This window comes from Theobroma umbraticum, unplaced genomic scaffold (genome assembly GCF_002168275.2).
Source record: "Theobroma umbraticum cultivar Fairchild unplaced genomic scaffold, ASM216827v3 scaffold_4.1, whole genome shotgun sequence".
Lineage (NCBI taxonomy): Eukaryota > Viridiplantae > Streptophyta > Magnoliopsida > Malvales > Malvaceae > Theobroma > Theobroma umbraticum.
Window position 1 is genome coordinate 2,669,018 of NW_018397258.1, and position 25,466 is coordinate 2,694,483.

The following is a 25,466-nucleotide window of genomic DNA, read 5'->3' on the forward strand; positions in this document are numbered from 1 at the left end:
ACCTGCCTTTGCACTCCTGCAATATCCACAAAACACACCAGGCTAGTAAGATGAGCTTATGTTTTATCAAGGCTTAATTCTAAAAATAGCCAAGTTATCCTTACAGATGGATATCAGCAACATTTATGAAATAATGAGATCCTTCCCCTTCTCTGCTAATGACACCAATGTCGATTCGTGATCTCACCCCTACGATACAGCAGCATCAGCAAATCCTAAGAAAATAAAAGCTTCTCGAGTTTGTATTTCCTAAAAATTAACATCAGGAAGAAAAGGATCCAGAAAGGGCATGTAAAATACCTCTAGCAATGCGTTCTACGGCTTCATGGGGATCATTTTTCCTGAGAAAGTAAAGCAAGTACTTGAGATAAAACAATCATATCATAAGCTTAAAGCAAATAAATCCAGACTGGATCAGCTCAAACTAACCAGCCAAATGTACGGGCAAAATCTGACCCAGTCCCCAGGGGAATGAGCTGCAAGAAGGGACAATACTGTTATGCCTTTCTCGAAGAAATGCAAGAAAAGCAATCCAAAATGATGCTTGCAACCGATGAATGAAAATTGCAAGTGATAATAAAAGAGCAAAAAATACATAAATTCAAGATTATCATTTATCAGAGCCTAACGAAAATACTTACAAAAAGAAAGAGGATTCAAAAAAAGAGCTTATGGTAATTCTTACACCAAGTGCAGTTGAATGAACAGCCTCTGTATTCTGATTAGCAACAGGTTTCCCATCCCAAAAGAACCCATTAACAACCTGCTTCTCAGAAGCCAAAAAGATTGATTACTTTCTCACTTGCTCTTTTAACATAAGCATGAAACAGAAAAAAAAAAAACACAAGATACTACAAGATTAACAGCGCTATATCAGAATCATATTTGATTATATATACTAAAATGAAAAGAACTGCACCTCATGAAGAGTTCCATCACCTCCAACTGCAATCACAGCATCTGCACCCTCACTTATAGCCTGTAAACCATTATCCATTAACTTACACAACAAAGATAGTGGCCCCTAACTCAAACTCCTCAATAGCCAACGTAAACCAAGTTCAATCACAATTGAAAATGTAATAAAAAAAAAACCTTAATTCCTACCTCCCTAGTTATGTCAATTGCATGTGAAGGACCCGAAGTCAAAGATTCACATATCTGCCACAACATAGAAAAACATTCTCATTACTTTCACATGATAAACAACCTGGTTAATGCATATTTTATTTCCAGAGATTTGTTATAGATGCTGGAAATTTCACAGAAAAAGAAAAGAAAAAACAGTGAAAAAAATTAAATTGAACTCTTAATTGAGTGCTAAAAGACATTAAAAAATAAACATAAATGAATACCAAATGGCATCTAAGAAAAATAGACTGATCCAATGAATTGAGCAATGGAATGTACCCAAATTAATCGGAAAAAACACTCACGTTACAATCACTACCGAGACGAGATTGGAGATAAGGAAGCAGTTTCTTCCACTCTTTGCCCGTTCTCCCATTAGCACCTGCTCCAATTCATCATTCAAACAAGCGTGAGAATTCTGGAGCGAAAACATTTTCTCAGCAAACAAACAAAAGCTCAAAAGAAAGAGAAAAGAGAAGAACAAAAGAAAAAAAAAAAAACCTCGAGGATTGACGACGAAGACGAGATCACGACCGCGAAAAGGAGAAGAGGAGTCACCACGGAAGACGGAACGGTCAGAGGAGAGATCAGGAGCCATGGAATGCTCGGCTCGCAACACCGAAGGTTTCGCCATCGAAAAGCGTGCCCCAACCGAGGCCACTAAGTGATAATAATGGCAAACCATTTTCGTTTCATAGGCTCTTTTAATCGTTTGTTTCTCTCTTTTAAGCAGCGAATCCCGTCCTTTTGTTCGAGCGTCCCCAAGACAGATTTCAAATCAGCTGTCTCTTTTGTATCCTAACTTTGATTTAGTTGATTACAATTACGAGAGACGACGGAGGAACCTAAGGACTGTGGGCCCTCGTCCCTTGAGCACCGCTTGTCCTTCGTACTTCCTAGCTTTTGACTACCAAAATTTTCATTTCGATTTGCTTCAATACAAAAAAAGATTGACATTTTGTAATCCAAGTTATACACGTACAATTAAGTACAATTAATGGGTGAATTGGGTCAAGTTTATTGGAGTTAAAACAATTCAAGCTAAAATTAATTGAAATTGGTCGTGAGTACGTACTTGTTTACTTTGATGTTTGCATGCTTGTTATGTATATATATGAAAAACAAAATCTTGACTACGTTTATGAGTTGCTTCAGTCCAAGAATCAAACTAAGCAATTCGTAGATAAACTTGATTCAATTTACACTATACCCCAAGCCAAGGAAACAAGGCTGAGCAACCTGAACGGAAACTGGCCCTGAAAATGACCAAATGTAGCTATGGGAATTGGGAACAAGAAAGTTGAGAAATAAAGAAGCGGATTGATTTTCCTTGACATTGGATTCAGAGGTTACAAATGCAGAATTGAATCGCGATTGAAACTGATGCATTTGACATCATTCTCTAGGGCATATGTTCCGAAAATGGTGTAATTATACAACAAAATGGTACAGAGATCCTTTGCCCTTTAGCAGCGAAAATGCTCTCATCTCCGGCCCCTGCCACCCTTTTTCTCAAAGTGGTGAGCCTTCAGCTTCTTCTTGCGTGGTTGGACTGAAGGACCACCACCTTCTCTGAAAGGCATGCCCATGAGGGCCAATAGCTTCTGGCCTTCCCTGTCAGACTTGGCTGTTGTTGTGATGCAAACATCCATTCCTCTGGGTTTACCAAGTGCATCAAACCTGATCTCAGGGAACACGCTCTGTTCACGAATTCCAATACTGTAATTTCCATGTCCATCAAAACTATTAGGATTTAAGCCTTGGAAATCCCTGGTCCTAGGAAGCCCCAAGTTAATGAGCCGATCTAGGAATGAATACATAACCTGTCAAATTAATCACCAACAATACAGCAAAAGATATCAGTATTCAAATGTGCACAAAAATTATTACTACTTCTGATTAACAAGATGGCCATGCAACAATGAGAACTACACATGCACAAACAAGTTTGAGAGCCTGATATAATCGTACGATGGCTAGCAATTCACACAAACATATAAATAAATCAAAGACTTTAACCTGCATATACAGGAAAGTTAATCCAAGGAGCATAGCACAGTTATCATTTCCTTAGTTCGTTTTTTCTCCCTCCTATGATTCATCTGCTGAAGTCTAATGTAAATGATCATAGTCATGATATCCACAATTTATCATCTAAAGAATTCATAATATCTTCCAAGCCATTCATTACCAGTGTTTAAGCGAACTTAAGCAAATGGAAATATAAAATCTTAGGTTGACTGTAAAAGAAGTGCATTTTGCTCTTCCCTGATATATTCTGCAATTACCATAATCAGTGCAGTACTGCTATTAGCCAATTGCAAACCACAATTGCTTACTAAGAATACCGCTTGCATCTCCAAAACCACAGAGGCAATGCTAGACTGCTAATGTGGGGACTGGGGATTACCTCACAACCAACGCAATCTTCAACACCTAAACTGGAACTAAATTACATAACTCCTACTGGGTATCGCTTAAAATAATTTGTGTTTAGACCATAACATATCCGGAAAATAAAATCAAGGACACATTCTAATTGCAGAACATATAAATTGATATTTGATATTGGGAATAAAGCAAGCTTACATTTCCCCTAAGCGTGACAGCAATTCCAAGCGGCTGACCTTCCCGAATCTTGAAAGTAGCAATAGAATTCCTAGCTCGCAGTCTTCACAGGTCTTTGCCCCGTAATCATTGCCATCTCATTCATTGCGGCTTCCAAACCTTTCGCATTCTGGGCAGCATCTCCAATCCCACAATTCACCACTATTTTCTCAATCCTGGGAACCTAACCCAGAATCCCCCATTCCAAAATATTAGTATAAAAACCAAAATCGAAACAAGCCCCCCACCCCCGGAAACAAAAAGAGTATCATTACTATTCTTTACCTGGTGAATATTGGTGTAATTGAACTCTTCTTTAAGCAAAGGAATAATTTTGTCTAGGTAAGTAGTTTTGAGACGATTGGATTTTTCCGCGTCGGATTTCTCCACCAACACAACGTCGGCCGTTGCCTTCACCGAAACGACGCCGCCGTATCCAGTTCTGAGGTTACCGTACGGCAGACGCATGGAGAATGGAGGTAAAAGGAAAGGGGATTGGCCGTGAAACGACGACGCTGTGGATTGCAAAAGCGGAGGACACGCCATAAAGAAGAAGCTTGGATTGGTTTTTCTTTTGGGCTATCCGCTGACCGAGTATGTGTGGAGCTTCACTGGAAGGGGTTTAAGTGGCTGGAGAATGGCATCGATGTTTGAATTATTTACGAGAGAGCCATTCTTTTAACTGCCTGGTATTGGTTTTAGGTAATTTTAAGTGGAGCTGAAGGGCGGTTTTTTAGGTTGAGTTTTCTGTGAATGAGAGTGGATAAGGAAGTAAAAGGAACTTGTAATTAACGCTTGTCCCCGTAATTTTGCATTAGGCTATGTTCTGGAAACGGAGGGAATGAAAATATGTGAGAGACTAAAATTTTTACTATTTCTTTCCTTCTCATATTTTAAAAAATATTTAAAAAAAAGAAAACAAAATTGACTTAGTGAAATATATTAAAAAGAATGATGGCTATTTAGTCCTCTTAATTAAAATTTGTAAAAACTCTAGTCCAACATCATTATTCTAATAAAATTTGGAATCTAAACTACATTATTTTCAACAACTTAAAAATGAAATAATCATAATAAATAATGACTTCATAAGATTAAAATCTCATCAACATAATAAGAAAGCTCACATGAACTTGTTACATGTTTTGATACTAATTATAACAACTCGAGAAAAAAGACACTACTAGTCTAATAATATTTCAAACCTAAATCATGTAATATTTAAAAATTATTAATAATAATTGAATTAAATTTTTATATAAATTTTAACAATCATATTTATATTTGATATAAAATAAATACCACAAAGTCATTAAATAAACGTGTTCTTTTAGTAAATAAAATGATTAGATTTTGAAAGAATAAAAATGTGTTAATTTATCAATTGTATTTTCATTTCCACATTTTGTTTCTTACCAAATAAGGAAAAAATATTCCCCCACCTCCTCCTAACAAGTAATGAAATTATGACGTTAATTTCGAATTAAAATTCAAATAAATAAAACAAAAAAAAATAAATTCAACTCGAATTGCCTCGTAATCAAATGCTTCGAAGCATCTAAAGCCCTGAATTTCTTTTTGAATAAAGAAAGAAATCAAAACAATAAAAGCATTTGTAATCCCAAAGATTCTTTATGTCATCATATATCAGTGGTCTTCATGTTTATTTTTTCTCCCTCTCCTCTGCAGATTTTGAGATCGAGTAGCTTGCAAGAAGGAAAAATTGTTGTGACTCTTGAATAAGTTACAAAGGTTGGCTTTGTCTGCAAAAACGTGAAGGATGGAACAGAGTCTTGTATACGCAGAGCTTAGCATGTCAATCAGCCCACCCCTTTTACGCCCAAATGCTCTTTCGCGCATTGAAAAAACTTCCACCTTTTTATTGGTTCCTCACTTTTACAGAAGGAAAACTTCAGATTCAAGCATCGCATGCACAATCTGATTCAGAAGAAAAAACCAATAAAGTAAGAAAAGGAAAGAGTATGGGAACTTGTTGATTGCTGTTCCATTTGAAAGTTACCGCTTTCCAGAGTATCATAAAACCAATAACTTTCCAGATCAATGCACTCTCTTATGGGAGGATGGAGAAAAGCTTTTTTTTTTTTTTTAAATATGAACAGTATGGCGTTTTTCTAATGAATTTAGGGGGAATTATTGTTCATTAAACCATTTAAACAAAAACATGTTTGATTTGTTAATTAGAAAACTCAACGTAATTGTAGTTTTATGTATTACAAACAATGCTGCATGTTCCTTGTATATTCTAGCCATGTCTTAACAATAGTATAAAATCAAACATAATTATGTAAAGATAGCATGATATTATTACCATCCACCTGACAAAAACTTATAACTAAACATATATGTATAGGTAATGACGAAGGCAAAATTTCATGTTTAAAAAGTGAACAAGAAGTGAATCCATCTGCGTGTCTTGAAAAATAATTTTACCACAATAAATTTTACTTTAATGTCAAAGATTATTAAAATTAGTTATTGATTAATTATTGTGAGATATTTTATCAAACAAAAACTTATTATATAAACAAAATTTTAAAATAATAAAAATATACTGTAAACTTTTAAAATTTGTGAGAAGTAAAAGTTCTATTAGCCCTCATTTCCTCTGCTTATATATATATATATATATATATATACATACGTACACACAAATTAAAAAGATTAATTTGATTAGATGAAATCTAAACTTATGGAGATATATCTCCAAATCTTACCTTTGTTACCACATTAATGGTATCCCAATCTCCATAAAGTTTCCTTCTCTTATCCAAAGATTTCGTTAAGGATAAAACTTGCATTTGGTGAATAAAAAATTTACTTTGATGCAAATTCAATAAAAAAAAAATATAGATTAACCGAATAATATTCATAATTGTCTTTATACTATTTAGGTTATGAGTTGTGTCTCCAATAATATACACTGCTTTAGCTCAGTGTAAATTTTTAAGAATCTCACCTATATAAAGTTAGATTTCATAATCTCCACTAACTATTATAATAAGATATCATCATAATCAGTAAACTGATTAAGGAATACGACATGTTTAGACCATAGTAAAGATTTTCATTTCAGTGTAAATTTTTTTTTCTTTTGTAAAGAAAGAAAGAAGAGATAATTACAGCTGGGAAAAACTGTGCATTATTAATTAATTAATTAAGTGGTAAAGTAAGTTGTTTTTACATAGCCGACGACGATCATGATTTGCCAACAGCAAAATTAAAGTGATTTATTGTGACACTTCAGTCTTTGATATTATCGAAAAATTACAGGATCCCGGTTTGTTATTTTTTACGCTTCTAATTTCATTTTCATTTACCATCCCACGCGCCTTACGAATGCCACTAGGTAAAATCGAATGGGAGATCCAGTGAAATTCGAACGTGGAGAACACGAAAGATGAATATGCGTTTGATTTATTTGAGATTTTTATTTTTCGTGAAGAACGTCATTCTGCAACAGTAAAGAGAGAGAGAGAGAGAGAGCCATTGCCAATTGCCAGTCTCTCTCAGAACTTTCTCTCTCCATAAAAAAAAAAAAGAAGAAAGAAGAAAGAAGAAAGGAAAAAACGCAGAAAAAACGCAATTGCTTTCTCTTTCTCTCTCATTTTTCGATTGAAAAAAAAGGCTTAAAGATTTTACAGATCGAAACCCTAACTTGTCTCTACTAACTCTCTCTCGCTCTCTGCGCACAGTTCTTTGGATCCAGGTAGCTCCTTTTTTATTTTGTTTTCCCGTGTAAAACACCAAAACCCTAGTTGTTGTTTTTTCTGAAGTTCCTCGGCTTAGCACGAAAACCGTAGAAATCCTCTCATTTCGGTCTCAATTGAGAGCTTTGGTTGATTCAATATTTGGAATGATTTAGCTTCACGAGATACTGATTTTGTGTTAATACCGTTTGGTCCCAGCTCCAAGAATACGATCCTGTTTGGTTTGGGCAATTCCTGGAGGGAAGTTTTGGGTAATTCTGTAATAATTGTTAGTGTTTGGGGTTTTATTGTGGATTCAGCTGGATCAGAGAATGGAATAGCTTAGTATCAGCTTTATCTTCATTTTATACTAGCTGGGGGAGTTTTGATTAGCTTTGGATTACGGGTTGATTAATGATGGTTAAGCAGTGATTAGGGAACATTGGAGAACTTGGATGGTGATAAGATATATGGGAATTGCTTAGCAGATTCAAAATTTTTTACAAGAAATGAGTAGTGAATTTCGCGGTTAAGGGCACGCGGGGAGCAGCTAGAGTTAAAGAGTATTTGGTACATATCTCTAAATTTGTGCAGAAATGAGCTTAGAAAATGAAGAACAACATTCATTAGATCAGCCTACGGATATCAATAAGGACTCTCAAAAGTAATCACTTCTTTCGGCTGAATAATTATTTATTTTAATGTTTTTTATTTTGTTTTTGGTTGGGTGGTAGTGACAACCAATTTGTTTTTGTAATGATTCAGGAACTCGAGAATTTGTTATACCAGAGATTTTTTGCTATCATTGAGTGAACTGGATGTTTGCAAGAAGTTACCTCCTGGGTTCGACCAATCAATTTTCAGGTGAGATTGTCTTTTGTGTGTGTGTGTGTATGGGTTGTGGAGTATGTATTTTGTAAAATTATGAAGTTGTGGAGAAGTCAACCTTAGATCTTTTCCGTGTTCATTGCCTTATTGTGTGGTTGGAGCAGTGGGTTTGAGGATACATCACAAGATCGGCAAAGAATTCCTGGCACCTTGTCGGGTTTTAGGCGAAATGAATATGGTTCATCATCACCTACAAGAGGGGATTCGGGTAACTTTTCGCGGGGAATTCATGGACGCTGGGACAGTCGCTCTATCGGAAGGAGTGACAGAGACAACGATTCCCAATCTGATTGGGATTCAGGTATCTTTATGAGCATTTTGTTCTGTCGGTAGTTTGTTTTCTGCTCTTATGGACTGCTTTGCACATTATGCTTTCTGTTAATACATGTGATAGTTCACTTCATTGCCGCAAGGATGTTGGGTGAGGCCATTCTGGTTGTTGTTGGGGCTTTTATCCACTTCATTATGTGTTGCATAGAGCAACTGACAAATCAAATGACTCTATTGATGCACAGATTCTGGAAGACGGTATGGTAATCAATCCCGGCGTTCCTGGCAAGGTCCCGAGCATGATGGGCTTCTGGGAAGTGGTTCTTTTCCACGACCATCTGGATATGCAGCAGGAGCATCAGCTCCAAAGTTTCGAGCTAATGATCAATACCATCTAAACAGGAGTAATGAGCCCTATCATCCACCCCGACCTTATAAGGTATTCAGTTTGCTTCTAGTGGTAATTTGCAGACAACATTGGGACCACAATAGCAGTCATAATCAATTTAGTGAAGAAATGTAACTTAAGTGTTGTGCTAAAATTGTACCTACCAGGAATTGTAAGATGATGCGGTAGCAATTGAAATACAGATGTAATTGATGTCATATGTGCTGCTGATTTTTTTCAGGCTGTACCTCATTCAAGGAGGGAAACTAGTGACTCTTATAATGATGAAACATTTGGTTCTACTGAGTGCACTAGTGAAGATAGAGCAGAAGAGGAAAGAAAGAGAAGAGGTAGGTTCTCTGTTCTAGAAGACTACCATTGATTGTTGTTTATTTTGTGTATGTTGTATCTTCTTCCTCTACTCTTGTTTTGTTATCAATAAATCAAAGCTAAAGCATGATGACCTTCCTCCTAGCTTCCTTTGAGTCATGGAGAAAGGAACAACAGAAAGCATTCCAGGAGAAGAAGATGAATCCAGAAAGGCGCAAAGATGACTTTGATATTTCTGAATTGCTAGTGGACACCAAAGATGATAAAGGGCTTCTAAATAGAAGCAAGGAATCCGATGAACCTATACCAGCATCAAATATTGATTCCGACAAATGTTCTCTTCCATCACAAACTCCTGCATCCAGGCCACTTGTACCGCCAGGTTTTACTAGCACAGTTTTGGAGCGGAATGTTGGAAGCAAAACTTCAATGCACTCCCATCCTTCACAGGTAATTATTTAATTTATTTTCAGTTTTAAACACCCCTTGTAATGTTGTTTGTACCTTTTAGTCTGTAATTTTTTGTTTGGTCTGTAATTTTGATTGGCAGTATCAATCATCGGTTCACAAAGTTGTCCTCCTTTTTGCCATTGCATGATCTTGGATTGCTATCAACTATTTAATCTTCATGTTCTTGCCACATCTGTTGTAGTTTTTATAGCAACCTTACCATTAAAATTTATGTTGTTTCTCAAGTTGTAACATGACTGGAATATGTTGTGAATCCACTTAAGTCATGGAAGGCAAATTTCCATTATTTTGGTTGGAAGAGGGAGAAAGGAACAATTTCATCTCTAAAGATTAGTGTGTGAAATTGGCCATCTGTATATAACTGAAATTCAGTAGGAACATTTTGGGGAGAAGGCTTCCCTTTTTCTCCTCATTCATTTGGATTTGACTGGCACAGAAGCCTATTCTTATGCTTAGGAGACGTCTACATATGTCACCGATAGTGTACATGCATATATGAGACATTAATGAAGATGATAACTTTTTGAAAATTAGTTATTGGAACTAAACATATTACAAAGCTTGCATTATGCACTACTGTAAAATGACATGTTCTTCTGTTTAGAATGCTGGAATATGGGTTTTTGTTAGCAGGTGGTGTTGCTGAAAGAACATTGTTTGTTGCTTGCATGTGGTTTTCACTCAGTAGTTGTACTTTGCATATATTGTGTAACTCAGAGCTGATGCGTGCTATCAGGATGAAGCATGTTCAGAATGTACTGACTGATGTTGAGTCTCATAATTGTCACATATGTTCAGTGCTGTTACTATTGATTAACAATATTTCTTATGTTATTCTTCTCTAGATTGGGAGTTCTGAAACTGTGGGCAGCCCTTCTGAGGCCAAAGGCAGCCTTCTGTTGAATGGGACTTCTGATGATATTTTCAGCAAACAGTCCAAACAGTATGCAGAGGAAACTTTGAGTGAGCAGCTGGTTGAAAGTGCAAGCATTCACCTTTCAGCTGATGATAAGAGTGGAAAGGCCCAGAATGTCTCATCATCTTTAGATAAATCTAATGAGGCAATAAGCATGGATTCTCAAATATACAAGACTTCTAGTCTCTCAGAAGCCTTTGAAGCTCCAGGAAGCAGTAAAGTTACAGAACTTGGTTCCAAGAAGGTGCCAATGGATAAAATTGTGACAGAAAGCAATCAGGATGGTTCAACGTCAATTCTAGATAAGCTTTTTGGGAGTGCCTTAACACCAAATGGAGGTGGCTCCACAAATTTCACTGAGGTATTGATGATTTTGAATAGCATTTTCTGCAATCATTATCTTTAATGATCATTTCTAATTTCGTACCTTAAATGTTAAGACTAGGTGTTCAATCAACTACACATCTTGATTATGTGTGGTTTATTTAGGTATTTTATTTTAATCTTTTCATTTCCAGTTTTCCTTGATGAAATATTTAACATCCTTTAATATCTCTTGTTCTTTCTTCAGCCTAGTGACAGCAAAGCCGATGAGATGTGGGCCCCTGACACCTCCCATTCTTCTAAGTTTGCTCATTTGTTTCTTGATGAAGGTCTGTTAGCAGTTATTTCTGAAATAAAAAAACTAATCTGGCTACAAGGGAATCTGCTTAGGTCTCAAGTGATAAATATGAACTGATATTCTTGTTTTCATCTCGTCATTGCAGAGAAGAAACCAGTAGATGATATGTCCACTGGCAGGCCAAAAGACTTGCTCTCATTAATTCAGGGTGGTGAAAAAGGTGGTTCCCATGTTTCCGATAGGCTAGCTACCAAGCATATGCCATTAAAGTTTCCGTTCCAAATCTCTGAACTTGCGGACAGGCATGTTATATCAAATTTGACTTCTCCTGGAATTGAGAACTCTGAGCAGTTGTGTAATATTAATGATGTTAAACCAGGAGTAGCTCCAGCTATCCTCACATGTGAAGATCTTGAAAAGTCAATTCTGTCAGAAAGCACTGATAATGATCCAAATTTGTCTCCTGCTGTTGGAGGCTGGAAAGGTCCTGATGCAAAGACTGAGCAGCAAAAGGTTAATATTGATAATCATGCCTCCCAGCACCTTCTTTCATTGTTGCAGAAAGGAACAAGTATGACAAATATAATATCATCTACCAATCTGGACATCAGATCTTCAGAAAAAGTACAAAATATTGAAACAGCAAGTGTTGAAACTGCCCCTCATGATTTAATAGAGGCAAATGCAGAAAATGCTTCCAGTTCAGGGAAGACTCTAACTCTTGAAGCACTTTTTGGAAGTGCTTTCATGAAGGAACTGCAATCAGTTGGAGCACCAGCTTCTGTTCAAAGAGGCTCAATAGAGTCTGCAAGAGTTGATGTATCAGAATCTAGCAGGCCTCCCCTTCATGTCACAGATGATAGTCCTCTTCCGTCCACAGTTCACATTGGATCCAATATGTTACCATTTACCCAAAGAGAGCAGATTAAATCTGATGGAATTGAAGAGCATTTGTTGGGCTATAATGATGCTCGATCTGCAATGGATTCATCGCATCTCCGAGCTGAATTAGGGTCTAAACTAGGTGGTTTTGATGGGTCCACTGAAATTCGGCTTCCTGAAGAAGATAGTTTGATTGCTGTCAGTGATCCTGTGAAACTTCAGAATTTCATGCCTGCTAGAAATTCAGTAAAGGTAGAGCGATTGCCATCCCAAGAGACACCAATTGATGTTGCTGAGAAACTAGCAGCTTTAAAGGCTGTCTTGAGGGATGAAAGACCTATTATAGGAGGGCAAGAGGGTCCACCTTTTCTTCCTGGGCCTTATGATATAAGGGAGCCAGATATTCCATTTCATAACCAAAATGTTCAGCCATCTTCTCCACAGCTTCATCCTCCTCAGGTGAATCATGGAGGGCCTTTGATTCATCCATTAGAATCTCATCCTTCTAACATCAATTCTCAGGTGAAGTTCATGTCTCCAGAAGGCTTAATCCATCATGATCCCCAACCAAATCATCAATTTCCCGCAAGTTTGCTTCGCCCTCCTTTCCATCACCCTAGCAGTGGACTAACTGGATTTGAACCTTCCATGCATCATCCTATGTTACAACAAATGCCTATGCCTGGAAACTTTCCTCCACCCCACTTGCAACGAGGGTTTCCTGGGGGCGCACCGCTGCCTCCTCATTCAAATAATCAGGCGGCAGGTTTCATACAGGAAGTGAATCCGATGCATGGTTTTCCTTATGGCCACCGGCAGCCCCAGCCCAACTTTGCTGGTCTTGGAATGCCTCCAGGTACAGTAATATTGAAAATCTCTTTTCTTTCACATTCTTTCCAGTTTCAACTTTGTAAAAAACCTTTCCACCATATTTCATTCTTTGAAATGCCTACAATTGATATAAAGGACTATTTTGGTGGCTTAAGGTTATTTAATAAGTATGAAAAAACTTGTTGCACATAATTGCAAAACGCTTACCCTACCTTCCCCTATTGGCTGGAAAAATGAAAAGAAAAGATTGCAATGCTGGAAGGGGAGGGCCTTTATCTTTTCTCTCTTGTTGCTGCATCTCTTTGTATTCAAGATGTAAATGGTTCTCCTGCATGTCCAATACTGCCAATAATATGGACATTTTTTTGTTTGATCTGCAGGTCATGAAGTTGGCAGTGGGAGCCATCATCCGGAGGCATTGCAAAGGCTTATTGAGATGGAACTCAGGTCAAACTCAAAGCAGATTCACCCGTTTGGTGCGGCTGGCCATAGTCAAGGAATGTATGGGCACGAGCTAGACATGGGTTTTCGGTATAGATAATGGCTTTTGGTTGTCCTATCGGATTGTATTGATTGTCTCTTTGCTCAGATTTGCTACTCCTTGAATTGAGGATAGGTTTGATGTTCTTAATTCAGGAGGGATTAACTCTGGGTCAGTGTAATTAAAATGATAATACTTGAAATTGGCATTTGGTTGCAATTGTCCCTTTTTTCTTTCTTTAACCCCTTCTTTCTAAAAGCTGAAGGGGAGGATTGGCCCAAAAGGAAGTTGAAGGGGAGGAAAAGAGGGTAACAAGATGTTAATGTCAAAGCGAAGCTCACTATGTGCGTGTAACTTGCTATCAAATTTTATTTTGACTGAGAGCCTTGCGAGAGCCTTCTTTAGGCAATACACAATTAAGGAATCCGGAGTAAATATTTTGCCCTCTTTGTTTCTTAATACATATCTCGCATGCGTTATCTCTGCAATGTCTTCTTCTTTCTTCTTGGTTCTGACCAGGATGCCTCACTTGGCAGCCTTTACTAAACTAATAGAAATTCTAATTTCTGAGTCTAAAAATTCTAATTAACAGCTTAGTGCCTCCATGGCATGTGAGGTATTCTCGTTAAACTTGGGCACAGGTTGGTTTGCAGCCCCCGTTTTGGAGATACACACTTGCAACGGTCAAAGCCTGGCCTCTTTGTTCAAAGTAGTGAGCAGAGAAAACCCAGGACAATTTTTATGTAGTTCTGAAGGTCTATTGAGGGAGGTTTGCGAGTAGAGTGACTACTATAAATTAATTAAAATTACAAGCACAATTGAAGATCCATAAATTGGTGGGTAGAAAACAGAGAAAAGTCATGGCTTCTTGGTGGGGGCAATGAATGAACACGCTAGATCTCGAACGTCACCTGACTCGGGAAAGGATCTGGCTTCTCCTCCTTATTACTATAACAATTAGAATGTGGCTCTCACCATGTTAGGGTAAATTACTCTTTTAAATTTTCGTATATTCGTTCAAAAATAAAAAATATTTTAACTTGATTCATTCATGAATCATGATTTTTTTCCTTTTATAAACTTTGATAGAAATCTAAAAATTTCAGTTTTAAAAAATAACTTTTACAAAAAAATTTCAAAAAAAATATATTAGTTTTTTCTTTTACAAACTCTGATAGAAATTTAAAAGTCACTTAAAAATGTAACATGACAAAATGAGAAAATCTTTTTAAGCGAATATGTAATTGATTGTAAATAATTAAATCAAAACACAATAAGCAATCTGTGAATTAAATACAATTAAACTTACGGCTATGGTAATCAGCAACAATGACAAAAAAAGTATAACAATTTTTCAAAAATAAAAACTGATCACCCAGTGATAAATTTTTTTTTTTCTAGTTCCTTGTCTACATATCCAACTTAAATATATCAAATTTTACTGTTAAATAGATATCTGCTACCTGTTCTTCGCCATCAAATGCAACCCCATAGCTATAAATAATATGGGAAACCATACAAAGGTTTCCACCCATGTCAACTAGATATTTACCATCAACAGCATGCATTGAAGGCGCCGAGGTGAACTCTACTGCTGCAGGATGAGATAAATTTAAGTCTTGACATGAAAAAAGCTGACCATGGTCTCGAATAGCAAAGAAACTGCCATCGAAACTAATGGCCATTGAATTGAAATCTAGGAGTAGCATCAATAAGAGTCCAGGCTTTATCAGCGGGCTTTGCAAAAGCTAATAAACTAAATTCAGACTAAATGGCCAAAACAATACAATTGGGAGAAGTAGGATTTGAGGGCAACATGAATTTTTGCATATAAAATAATTAGGTAATTCTTCAGATGAGTCACTTTGCTGGTGGGTGAAGGTACGTATGGGAGGAAGGGGAAGGTTGGCTCTTAATAAAGATTAAATGATTATATTTCGAGGTCAAGTCCACAGGTTATCAACCAACCAAAATTGACCACCCCCAACATCTCTTTTCCTCAATCTTCGTTAATTCCAACTCAGTGAAGATTTCCTTTGATATATTGTAAAAGCAACATTTTGTCACTTTTCTCTTCCTCTGCAAGCATCAAACAGGGAAGGTGATTTTTTTATCCTTGAGCGAAGCTTGCCATAATCGACAGACTGTACCCATCCGAATACCATCTTGAACTGAGTGAATCTTGTTTGCAATGCGGCTTAAAATATCAACTACAATATTAGCCCAATTTGAACAAATCTCCCCTCTGCTAATTCTTCTTTCATCGACATGAAGTAGAAAAGAACAGGATCCAGCAAGCAGCAAGTTAGATTTTCTTTTTGTTTGTTTGATGAAAGTGAATTGCAGTTTCAGCTGAGACCCTTTATACAAGCAGAAAAGCCTACTAATTTTCCTATTCCTTGTACAACACAATAACTAAACTATTAGACTTTGAACAAATTATATAATGCTTCAATAGGACACGCACGTAAAAACAGTTTATGTTTCACATTAAATGATTTGGACCACCTTATATTATGACTTGTTAAAACTACTGATTGATCTGGCAAGAAAGAGAAAACAGAGTCCAAAGAGCAAGCATCAACTGAAGAAATCTTTATGTGGGTTCTCCTCGATGAGCTGATTGAACTGACGATTCCTTCTATCGGCTATTGCCCCATGCATGCAAATTCGTTAGGTGGTTTTTTCCAACACACCAAAAACAGCAAACACGTAGGTTCTTATTTCTAACTTCAGATTCCAGACCAGAAGACGGATCTTTCTGTCTCTCCTCATCAATGGCGGAAATGACGAAGAGGTTGTAAATTTTTACATCCAGTATGTGCTGTCTCCAGGCTTTCAGGGTTATGTAGCACCGAAAACCTTCGTTCTCTTCCTAAGTCTCAGATATGCAGTGGTTACTGGTGCAAATAAGGGAATTGGAGTGGAAATTAATACGTAAATAGCTAGCTTCAAAAGGAAACATGGTGTTTTTAACTGCTAGAGATGAAAAGGTGGTCTTGAAGCTGTTGAAAAGCTGAAACAGTGTGGCCTGCCTGATAATGTAGTTTTTCATCAACTTGATGTTGTAGACCCTGCTAGTATTGCTTCTTTGGTGGAATTCATCTACACACAGGGTGGGAATCTTGACAGTTTGGTATTATTCCAGTTACCCTCTTTGTTTCTTAATATATATCTCTTAAGCCTGTTCCCTGCGTACCTTTTTCTTTCTTCTTGGTATTATTCTGAAGGAAAAGCTCCTCTCTGTATATATTGACCAGGATCCCTCACTTGGCAGCCTACTTAACTAATTAGATCTTATTTTCAAGATAGCAAAACAATCTCACTAGAAACCCTTAGGGAAATTCTAATTTCTGAGTAAAAAAGGCTTAAATCACTATTATTTGCATGTAAACCTTTTCGAAATTCCCTTATGTAATCAGAGCCCTGACAGAAAACATGAGACACTGTATCGTAAGATGCACCCTAATCACTAAGCTGCAGCCATGGAGTGGATTCTCTCATACAGGCGATGAATCAGTGTTGACTTTGACATTTGAGGCTCCCTTTCCAGAACTGCAATTACATCCTTAACAGAAATAGTTCGAGCCCCAAATTTTCTAACTGCTCCTGTTGAAAGAAATTAGGGTCAAAAAGCAAATACAGGGAACAAGTTAGATAGGGCTGTGATTATTTTAGAGAAGGGAGCAAACCTCAAGCCAAGAAAATGATCCTCACGGTATATAATAATTTGGGCTTTCAAAGAATTAATTCCTTCGTAAAAACTAGCTAGTTTCCATTGAGGCAATTTTAGAAACGAATACTTGCCTTACTCAAATGTCAAATATGAGTTTAACTCACTAATTACGTAATATATCTTATAGTATATGAAGGTGACTAGTAATATCAGCCTAACTACCATATATTGTCACTATGATTCTATAATGTGTTCTTTTTCATGTGAATATAAAATTCTGGCAGCTTTCAACATGTATGATTAGCACTTCAACATAAACGCCGTCTAGTTTGAGTTCCATCTAAAGTGACCAAAGATAATTGGAAATAGATAAATCTTATACCATTTTAACCAGCTAAATACACCCAACGATTGACTACAGATCAGGCTGTGAATCAAGCTTACCAGATGCAAGAGGACTGACAAGGCCTCCCTTTTCTGCTTCTTTCTCACGTTTCTGGCGGGCTTGTTCAGCCATAAGTTGCCATTTTGACAAAATGTCATCTCCCCCAACAGCAGCCCGCGCAGCAACATTTGCAGCATTGGCCCTCATCTTGTCATCATCCTCCTTGTTCATCTGGATGGCACCCAAGAATTTAAAACTTCCGTATGTGCAGTGAACATACGATGCTTAGCAAAATTACTCATCATGAATACCTTTATTGATTTTACTTGACCTTCATTTTTCTCCTTATTGCCATCAACTCGAGAGCCTTCAGGCTGCATCCATAAAAGTTGAATACATTGAATATATGGCATACATGCACATTGGACAACGAAGCATTATACATGTCTATTTGTGTGTGCATTGTGGTTTCTTCTCTGAATTATGGTATTATATCATAAGATACATACAGCACCCAGTTCATCAAGTTTTTGGAGCTTTTCCACTTCAACCTGCTTTTTCTCCCATTCTTCCTTGACCTTACAGTTCAATCTAATGATTTGTTGCCGAACATCTGACGTAATAAGCTTCAGGTGCACAGGCTTCTCAACATCAGCCCGCTACATACATACATTTGAAATCAGAGAGATCTTATGGAAGAACATTAAAAGTTAAACCGAGAGGAATCGAGGCTCACCTGTTTAGAATGTCTGATTAAATTGCATATGAGTCCACGCATTCGTTCCTCGACACTCTGACAATATAATTATGTAAGAAAATGTCTAAATTCATTACAAACAAAAGGACCAAGTAGCTAGCATTTCACCAAGGACAAGCACCGCTCGGCATCATTGCTTATATTCTTCAAACCAAGTTTGGCCACTATCAACAGAAGACGCAGAAAAGGAGATATCAGCAAAAAGTTTAACGTTGCTTTTACAAAACGCAGAATGTATACACATGGAATTTCAGGGTCTTATGAATCAACAAGAGGGGGTATAAAGAGTATTAACTAATTTCAGCCAATTTCTTCTGCAAAGGAGTTTTCAACAAAATCCCTCTTTCTTCTTCTTCATGCACAATCAATCTAGATGCTCCTGAAATTCGAAAGACCTCCTTGGGGCCAGACAGTAGTCGCTCCTCCTCTTCCTATTTTTAAGTAGAATGTCAGAATTCTGTGAACTTTCCTATGTGGGAATTTGACTTTTTTTCTTTTAAATGCAAGTAGATAGAAATTTGATAGGCAGAGTTGCAGAGATGACCATAAAATATCATACCTGGAGATTGACTCCACTGACAGCAGTGACATCATTGAGTTGATCAATACTCTGGTCAGAAAAGGTCCCGGACACCTTTTGCTTTTTACTGTGGGGAATCCCATCAAATATGCATGAAAAATAATGTACCGATTGGTTAATATCAAGGATGAATAAAATAACTTTTAATTGACCATTGATAATCATTCTCAGGAGTCAGGATATCATAAAACAACAGAAGGATTTGTTTAACCTTGGCAGAGGTGGTGATGGACCAGGGGCTTCAGGTGGTTTCTTCTGGCCAACATCACGCTTTTTTTCGGGTGTTCTTGCGTTGACACTAGCTGGAGAGGCAACTGATGGATTCTGAGAGCTCAACTTGTAAACATAGAATGGTTTAGAAAATTGTTAATAAAACTTAAGGAACCATTCATCAAGACATTACAACTACAAAAGCAGAGACTATAGTAAGATTACTGGAGCATTATAGTCCAGCTGTGACAACAAGGAAGGAGAGACTGAATCAATGGGCATCATATTAGTCGTTGTGGTGAAGCCAAAGCTAGCCAGCTGCTTCTCTAAAGTTTTATCCTTTGAAGTTGCTGGAATTGCATTTCCTTGAACAACCTGTGCGATAGATGGTCCCTGGGGTGTATATAAATGTGACTTTTTCTGCAGCTCAGCACCGTGACCAACAGATTGCTGCTTTATATCTGTCAATGATGACAAAGGGCCAGATTGCAGCTCCTTACTTGCTGAAATTTGACAAGGAACTGGATTGCTTGAAATGTGACTAAGTGAACCACCCTGAAATCTTGTTGGGTCACTAATAGGGTTTTGCCTCTCAAACATTGGTCCACTTATCATATCCATGGCCTGGGTTGACCCTCCTACAAGAGTTGATCCCATGCTTTGATGATGAGTAAGTTGCCTCCTTTGTGAATCATGAGGTTGTGACTTCCAAAAGGATCCTGAAGTATTGACGTCTGGCTGAGAATAGGAAGCCAACTGTTGCTGCTGCTGCTGCTTGTTAAGTCCTTGCCCATAAATTGAAGAGTGATCTCTCTCTTGATTCACGGCGCTTGAACTAGAGGAAGATATTTGGCTTCTTAGTACTCCAAGGCGAGGATATGATTGGCGATCCATCTCTCGAGAATTTTGAGTATCATTTCCAATTGAGGGATAGCTTGGATTAGTCAGCATGGAAACTCCTGGAGAGGTTGCATAAGATGAATTGGCAGGGAAGTGGGGCCTTGTCTTTGGCAGCTGACCAATTGAAAGAGGACCAGCAAACCGTGGGATGCCAGCAGTAAAAGATGGCATCCTCGGAAGGTTTTGTAGTGCAAAGGACGGGGATGGTGATAGGAATGTATTGGAACTCATCTGAAAGTATGGATTTGTTTTTTATCTTGATCTTGAAAGCAACACTTGATCTACTAAGCATAAAATTTATCATAATAACAGCACATCTATGCTTACTTGCGATTGCGGCTGGCTATAAGCCAACTTCAGCTTCTCATTTCCGACTATATCTCTCATGTGCCGATCGAATGCCTCTTTCGTAATTTCATTTCTCTAAAAGAAAAAAATAGTAAAAAAGAAATCAGGAAAATACAAATTTCGTCCAGTATATTGCATCACTTGTTTAAGTAAACATGGGAATTCATAACATAAGTTTGATGTCCAAGACCACCTGCATTTTATCATGTAGGCTGGAAAGCTGCATGGCTTTGTCCTTATTAAGTTGGGGCAGTAAAGTAGGCATCAATACACCAAATGGTACTTCTTTTCCACCGCTGGTCTGTTGGTTACCCATCCTCTCTAATCTTAAACCTTGTGATTCACTGCCTGATTCACGTGCTGGGGTAGCATTCCTTTGAGAACTCTGCGTCCCAGTAATTTGAAAACCCTGACCAGCAATTTGTTCTGCATCTTGGGATTCTTTCTGTTGTCTTGGGAGGCGATTGGTTTCTTCGAGGACATCATTCTGCTGCTGTTGCGAAATCCCAGGAATGAATCCACGAGGCTCTTGCTCTATTACTGGAAAAGTCTGCTCTGGCTGCAGGGCACTTTGTGGTTGAGGAGCTTGTTGACTATGAAAGTTGATGGTTCTTCCATCTACGCTACCGGTTTGATCGATTCCTTGAGACAAAACTGCTCTAATTTTAAAACGTTGACATCAAAAACATTCATGAATTTCCCAGGAGAGAGATAGAGACTATGCCAATCCTAACAAAGAGAAAGTCCAAAAAAAAAAAAGAAAGAAAAAGAAAAAGAAAAAGAATGTTCTTGAGCTCAAAGTTTCTTGCACATAATCTTTCCTTTCTACGTTCCTAAAATCTTCCCTTTCTTTAATATATCAATGAAAACCAAGGGAAAAAAACATCTTTCATGTACAATAAAAAGTTGAGAATGATTACCGGTATTTGAATCAAATGGCTGAGAAGTGGAGGTATCGCCTTCTAAAGCACGCCTTAGGGCAGCCTGTAATGCCTCCAAGGCAGCTTCGGAAGGCATTGTCTCGTCCTTTAATCATTAGTTCATCAAAACCAAAATTAGAGTTCAAAAGAAAACAAAAAAAAGAAAAACTCAATTCATTAGCAATCCCTACAGATATTTCGTAGAGGAATGATCAAAGAAAAGAAAAGAAACCTCGTCTTCTTCGAGTAGCTTTAACAAGGAAGGGTCCATTACAAAGCCTGTCACTATCTTTGCCTCAGCAGCGGGTTTCGGACCGAGGAGCAATCTTGGGGATAGTTTCTTGAGTAGATTAACGGAATATTAACGAACAATTTAACAAGAAAGGGTGACGAGGAAATTCTTTCGCAAATGTTGAAACAGGTTGAAGCTTGGTTTGCAGTGCATGGAGATGGTGGAGTGGAAGACGCAGGGAAAGCTTTCTGTTATAAGTACTACTTCACTTTTACACACACACACGTATATATATATACCTGACCTAATGATTTTTAATTGCTGCCTGATCTTCGAATTTTCTTTGATTCTCTTTTCTTGGTAACGACTGGCCGAATTAGAAAAATGTACAGGGTTGATGGGCCTATTATTTCTATGGGTAATTGAGGAAATGCAATTTCACTTCATAATTGGATGCTTTGGTACTATTCAATTTGATTAAAACAAATTACCTATCACGAGTTTGGATAATAATCTTAAATATCAAGTCGATTATAAATAATTATTTTTAATATTGAACTTTAATTTTATATGTATTAGTTTTTGTTTATAAATTTTTTATAATGAATATTTACTAACTTTAACTTTTTATTTTAATTTTCATTACTAATATATAAAAAATTTGTTAAAAAAATTAATAAGATATTTAATAAGTACTACTATTTAACATTAGTGTGTGTGATATTCAAATACAAGCTTGAGGAGTAATTTCATAATTTAAGAAGATAATTATAGAATTTGAGTTCCCTATCAAATAATTGGGTTCAGGTGGACATCTCTGTTTTTTAAGCTTATAAAATACGTGATGAAGAGCTTAATTAAGCCGTACGATTGAATTGTCTTTGGTTGTTGTATAGGCCTGATGAAAGAAGCTTTCGAGACGATTTGCAAAAGAAGTGTTTGCTGACATTTGCAGCGCAGAATTGCTGGCCACCTTTTGTGATGATATCCTCAGGAAGGGTGGAAATAAGAAAGCGGTGGAGGAAACATAGGAGAAGGTGGTCCAGCTTCTTGACTATGTCAATGACTTGGACCTTTTTGCAGAGTTCTACAGGTAAAATAACTAACTAGTATTGGTCTTCATTTCTTTATTAGGGATCAGTTTGCATCAGTTTTTTTGAGGTTCATGAGTTAGAAATGTGGTCCTTATTTCATTATGATCCGTCCCATTGTTCTGGCAGGAAGAAGCTTGTCAAGCTTGGACAGTTTGGTGCCGTATTCTCCAATGGTGGAATCTATCATGGGCTGTCCCTTGCTCCTTAGGCTCACATATTCAGAGCTGGTCACAATGCTGTCACTAGAACTCAACCTTGAAATGTTGGATGGTTGTTTTTGGTGCAACTCTATGGTCCCTATGGTTGGCCAGAAACGAATCTGTATTTAACAGACAAGTTTGGGACAGTAAGGAAATTTTCTTCCTTATTCGTATGAGATTTGCTTTTTGGTTGTGTGCATGTGACGGTATGGACTCGCTGAATGAAGTTGGATGGTGGACTGAGCCATGGAAAGTAGGGGTTCATCGCACGCCACTCCACGATCGCCTTAACATACATTGGTGTCCAGTGCTGGAGGAGATTTTGAAATTTAATGTCGATGGTTTTGCCAGAGGAAAACCGGGCCAGCAGGATGTGGAGGGGCTCTTCGAGACTCAGGGATTTCTTGTTGGGGTGTTCTTTGACCCTCTTGGAGTTCAGGATTCTAATTTTGCCGAAATCATGACAATCAAGCATGCTCTTCACCTCTTTCATTATCCCCTTACAAAAAGATTCTCTCATTTTGCAGTTCAAGGAAGTGTCTTTCCAACACTCTTAGAGAAGGAAACTCTTTTGCAGAATCTTTTGCAAAATATGGATTTGATAAAGAGTCTATGTTCTCTGGTAGTTTGCCTCTGTTTTCTTCTGCTGCATTTATGGCCCGCCCTTCACCTCATATGAAGCTGGTTAGCATTATATGATTTTTCCTATGTGCACATTTGATGTCATAGAGGCTATAGGTTGAATTGTGTTTTGTGTTCATAATTATTGTTCTGATTTTTAAAATTATCTGAACTGATACTTTAGAGCTGACATCCTTGAGTTTGTGTCTCTATGTCTGATATTCAAGGCTTGTACTGCCAGTTTGCATTTTGTACAAGATGTCAAGGTGACTTATGATCTGAACAAGCAGACAAACTCTGGTCCTGCTTTGCCCTTTTGATCTTCCTGGATTCTTCCAAGTTATCCCTTTTGGGATGATTAATGGAATATCTATTTTGATTAGGAAAAAGTTACGAAGATAGTTTTGAAAGGAGTATCCTTACAAAGATGGGGAGGCAATGTGATAGGCAGCTATCTTTGGTTTTCCCAGGTTTTAGATATAACAATCAGACCAGCTTTGGGGATTATCTTGCCAGAAACCCAGCTTTAAATCCTGGAATTGATCTATCAGTTTCTTTTCTTACTGCAGGATTCTGGCCATGTTCTAATGGGTTTGATCTCAATCTCCCAGCTGAGATGGTACAATTATTCTTTTGCAAATTCCAGTCAAAAAAGCCTTGATTTGTACATCTAATGCAAATTTCATGATGAGAATCATGACAGATAACTCAATTCTTTGCTTCAGGTCAAGTGCATACAAGTTTTCGAACAGTTTTACCAAAGAAAACTAACATGGGTTTATTCGTTGGGAACCTGCCACCTTACTGCCAAGTTTGAGCACAAGACTATGGAATTGATTGTTTCAATCACAGGTAATTCATAGCGCGGTTATAACTTTATGCCTGTTGAAAGTTTTAACCAAGTGAGACTATAATTTATTCTGTTTTACACGCTGCTGCACTCATGCTTCTTAACGATTCGGATACATTGAGTTATTCTGAAATCAAGACCTAGTTTAACATGAAGATGATGACCTCGTTAGGTTGCTCCATTCTCTTCCATGCGCCAAGTACAAGATTCTTGGTAAGGAGCCAAAACCCAAGCATATCTCTAAGACTGACAGCTTTCAGTTCAATCTAGGTTCACGGACACAATTGAGGAGAATTAAGGGATTGTTCTCTTCATAATCTCTTTGTTTCCATTTGAGAGATGGAATGGTCCAACTGTAGATTCCATTGCCGCAAATGGAAAGAAGAAAGCTAGATACTGAAGATGTTGGCAAAGATAGAAGAGGGGGCAGTCGGCGCAGCAATTGTGCGTATACTGCGGAGTTTTGGGATACCAGCAGCTAATAACAGAGTGTGTTGAGCAATTGAGTCACATGTTCAAGCCTTGATATAATGACAATCAAGAAGCGGACATGAAGATTTTTTTTTTTTTTAAAAATGAGTTTTTATTAATGATAAGTTGGAATGCCGTGGGGAGTCTTCAACATTGAGATTTGAAAACTCCTGTTGGAATGGAAGCTATCATAAGAAGAGCCTGTTCTGAACAATTACAAAAAGAACAGCTACTCAAGGAGCACTTGGCAGCATCTCAACACAGATAATCTCAAAAACAAACAGAGTTCTGGATAAATTCCTAAATAAAAATCTAATACTAGTAAAACTCTATCAAAATGATAAGATAAATGAATGTTTTAAAACAAACCACCGCCCACTATGAAACTCCTGTAAAGAAAGACGATTCTAGTATCTTCAAGTACTAGGCCTAGTTTAGAGTCTGCTCCTGTTTTGTCACCCTTTTATTTAGAGTTTGTGTGTTGAAAAAACAAAATGGTGCATGCTATATACTTTATATACTTTTGAGAAAAAAACACCCAGAATACAATCACCCAACAGTTTCCACAGGTGAATGGCTTACTCCACCATGCATGTTTATGAGACATCCTAAAGAAATTCCTGTCCGCAAAAGCAAAACCTCTCATTAAATCGAACATTGTAAGGCCAAATTTTAATGTACCCTACCGATATAATTGA

The 25,466-nt window shown here is 37.4% G+C and overlaps 5 protein-coding genes and 1 pseudogene across 5 annotated transcripts in view; 2 read left to right on the forward strand and 4 right to left on the reverse strand.

Moving 5' to 3' along the window:
- The window catches only part of LCBK2 (Diacylglycerol kinase family protein), a 3,581-nt gene extending 1,603 nt beyond the window's left edge, over positions 1-1,978 (reverse strand). Inside the window, exons 1-9 of the mRNA XM_021425219.2 lie at positions 1,633-1,978; positions 1,437-1,513; positions 1,108-1,161; positions 920-979; positions 686-763; positions 430-476; positions 301-341; positions 105-189; positions 1-16 (exon numbers count right to left, since the gene is read on the reverse strand). The exon at positions 1-16 is cut by the window's left edge and continues 99 nt beyond it. Of these exons, the coding sequence (XP_021280894.1) occupies positions 1-16; positions 105-189; positions 301-341; positions 430-476; positions 686-763; positions 920-979; positions 1,108-1,161; positions 1,437-1,513; positions 1,633-1,816 (642 nt within the window). The 5' untranslated portion in view covers positions 1,817-1,978. The remainder of the gene's footprint in view (positions 17-104; positions 190-300; positions 342-429; positions 477-685; positions 764-919; positions 980-1,107; positions 1,162-1,436; positions 1,514-1,632) is intronic.
- Positions 1,979-2,431: 453 nt separating this feature from the next.
- Positions 2,432-2,954, reverse strand: LOC149527359 (large ribosomal subunit protein uL5c-like). The gene has a single exon (XM_089783163.1). The coding sequence runs from the start codon at positions 2,949-2,951 to the stop codon at positions 2,616-2,618; it is 336 nt and encodes a 111-aa protein (XP_089639289.1). The 5' UTR covers positions 2,952-2,954; the 3' UTR covers positions 2,432-2,615.
- An 836-nt stretch (positions 2,955-3,790) lies between these two features.
- Positions 3,791-4,284, reverse strand: LOC110413988 (large ribosomal subunit protein uL5c). The gene is made up of 2 exons (XM_021425038.2): positions 4,024-4,284; positions 3,791-3,922 (listed from the first exon to the last, which is right to left on the reverse strand). Exons 1-2 carry the CDS (start codon positions 4,282-4,284, stop codon positions 3,791-3,793), a joined length of 393 nt encoding a protein of 130 aa, XP_021280713.2.
- Positions 4,285-7,226: 2,942 nt separating this feature from the next.
- LOC110413606 (chorismate synthase) lies at positions 7,227-13,743 on the forward strand. The gene is made up of 10 exons (XM_021424472.2): positions 7,227-8,109; positions 8,211-8,309; positions 8,438-8,634; positions 8,849-9,042; positions 9,233-9,341; positions 9,467-9,771; positions 10,638-11,069; positions 11,280-11,361; positions 11,476-13,068; positions 13,424-13,743. Exons 1-10 carry the CDS (start codon positions 8,042-8,044, stop codon positions 13,582-13,584), a joined length of 3,240 nt encoding a protein of 1,079 aa, XP_021280147.1. The 5' UTR covers positions 7,227-8,041; the 3' UTR covers positions 13,585-13,743.
- Positions 13,744-16,996: 3,253 nt separating this feature from the next.
- Positions 16,997-21,571, reverse strand: LOC110414106 (transcription initiation factor TFIID subunit 4b-like). The gene is made up of 14 exons (XM_089783042.1): positions 21,533-21,571; positions 21,301-21,406; positions 20,574-21,037; positions 20,360-20,455; positions 19,358-20,263; positions 19,134-19,258; positions 18,902-18,989; positions 18,638-18,773; positions 18,451-18,506; positions 18,322-18,378; positions 18,095-18,244; positions 17,897-17,959; positions 17,645-17,816; positions 16,997-17,133 (listed from the first exon to the last, which is right to left on the reverse strand). The coding sequence occupies exons 1-14, from the start codon at positions 21,569-21,571 to the stop codon at positions 16,997-16,999; spliced, it is 2,595 nt and encodes an 864-aa protein (XP_089639168.1).
- Positions 21,572-23,034: 1,463 nt separating this feature from the next.
- Positions 23,035-24,823, forward strand: LOC110413284 (cullin-1-like; annotated as a pseudogene).
- Positions 24,824-25,466: the final 643 nt, after the last annotated feature.

What these genes read in the sequence shown, in the direction of transcription:
- LOC149527359 (XM_089783163.1), bottom strand. Translation starts at nt 2,951, where the DNA reads ATGTATTCATTCCTAGATCGGCTCATTAACTTGGGGCTTCCTAGGACC.
- LOC110413988 (XM_021425038.2), bottom strand. Translation starts at nt 4,284, where the DNA reads ATGGCGTGTCCTCCGCTTTTGCAATCCACAGCGTCGTCGTTTCACGGC. An exon ending in ATTACACCAATATTCACCAG is followed by an intron (nt 3,923 to 4,023) that starts GTAAAGAATAGT and finishes ATTCTGGGTTAG; the next exon opens with GTTCCCAGGATTGAGAAAAT.
- LOC110413606 (XM_021424472.2), top strand. Translation starts at nt 8,042, where the DNA reads ATGAGCTTAGAAAATGAAGAACAACATTCATTAGATCAGCCTACGGAT. An exon ending in ATCCACCCCGACCTTATAAG is followed by an intron (nt 9,043 to 9,232) that starts GTATTCAGTTTG and finishes GATTTTTTTCAG; the next exon opens with GCTGTACCTCATTCAAGGAG. An exon ending in AGAGGAAAGAAAGAGAAGAG is followed by an intron (nt 9,342 to 9,466) that starts GTAGGTTCTCTG and finishes CCTTCCTCCTAG; the next exon opens with CTTCCTTTGAGTCATGGAGA.
- LOC110414106 (XM_089783042.1), bottom strand. Translation starts at nt 21,571, where the DNA reads ATGGACCCTTCCTTGTTAAAGCTACTCGAAGAAGACGAG. An exon ending in TAATCAGACATTCTAAACAG is followed by an intron (nt 18,245 to 18,321) that starts GTGAGCCTCGAT and finishes GTATGTATGTAG; the next exon opens with CGGGCTGATGTTGAGAAGCC. An exon ending in TGTCAGTCCTCTTGCATCTG is followed by an intron (nt 17,134 to 17,644) that starts GTAAGCTTGATT and finishes TTCTTTCAACAG; the next exon opens with GAGCAGTTAGAAAATTTGGG.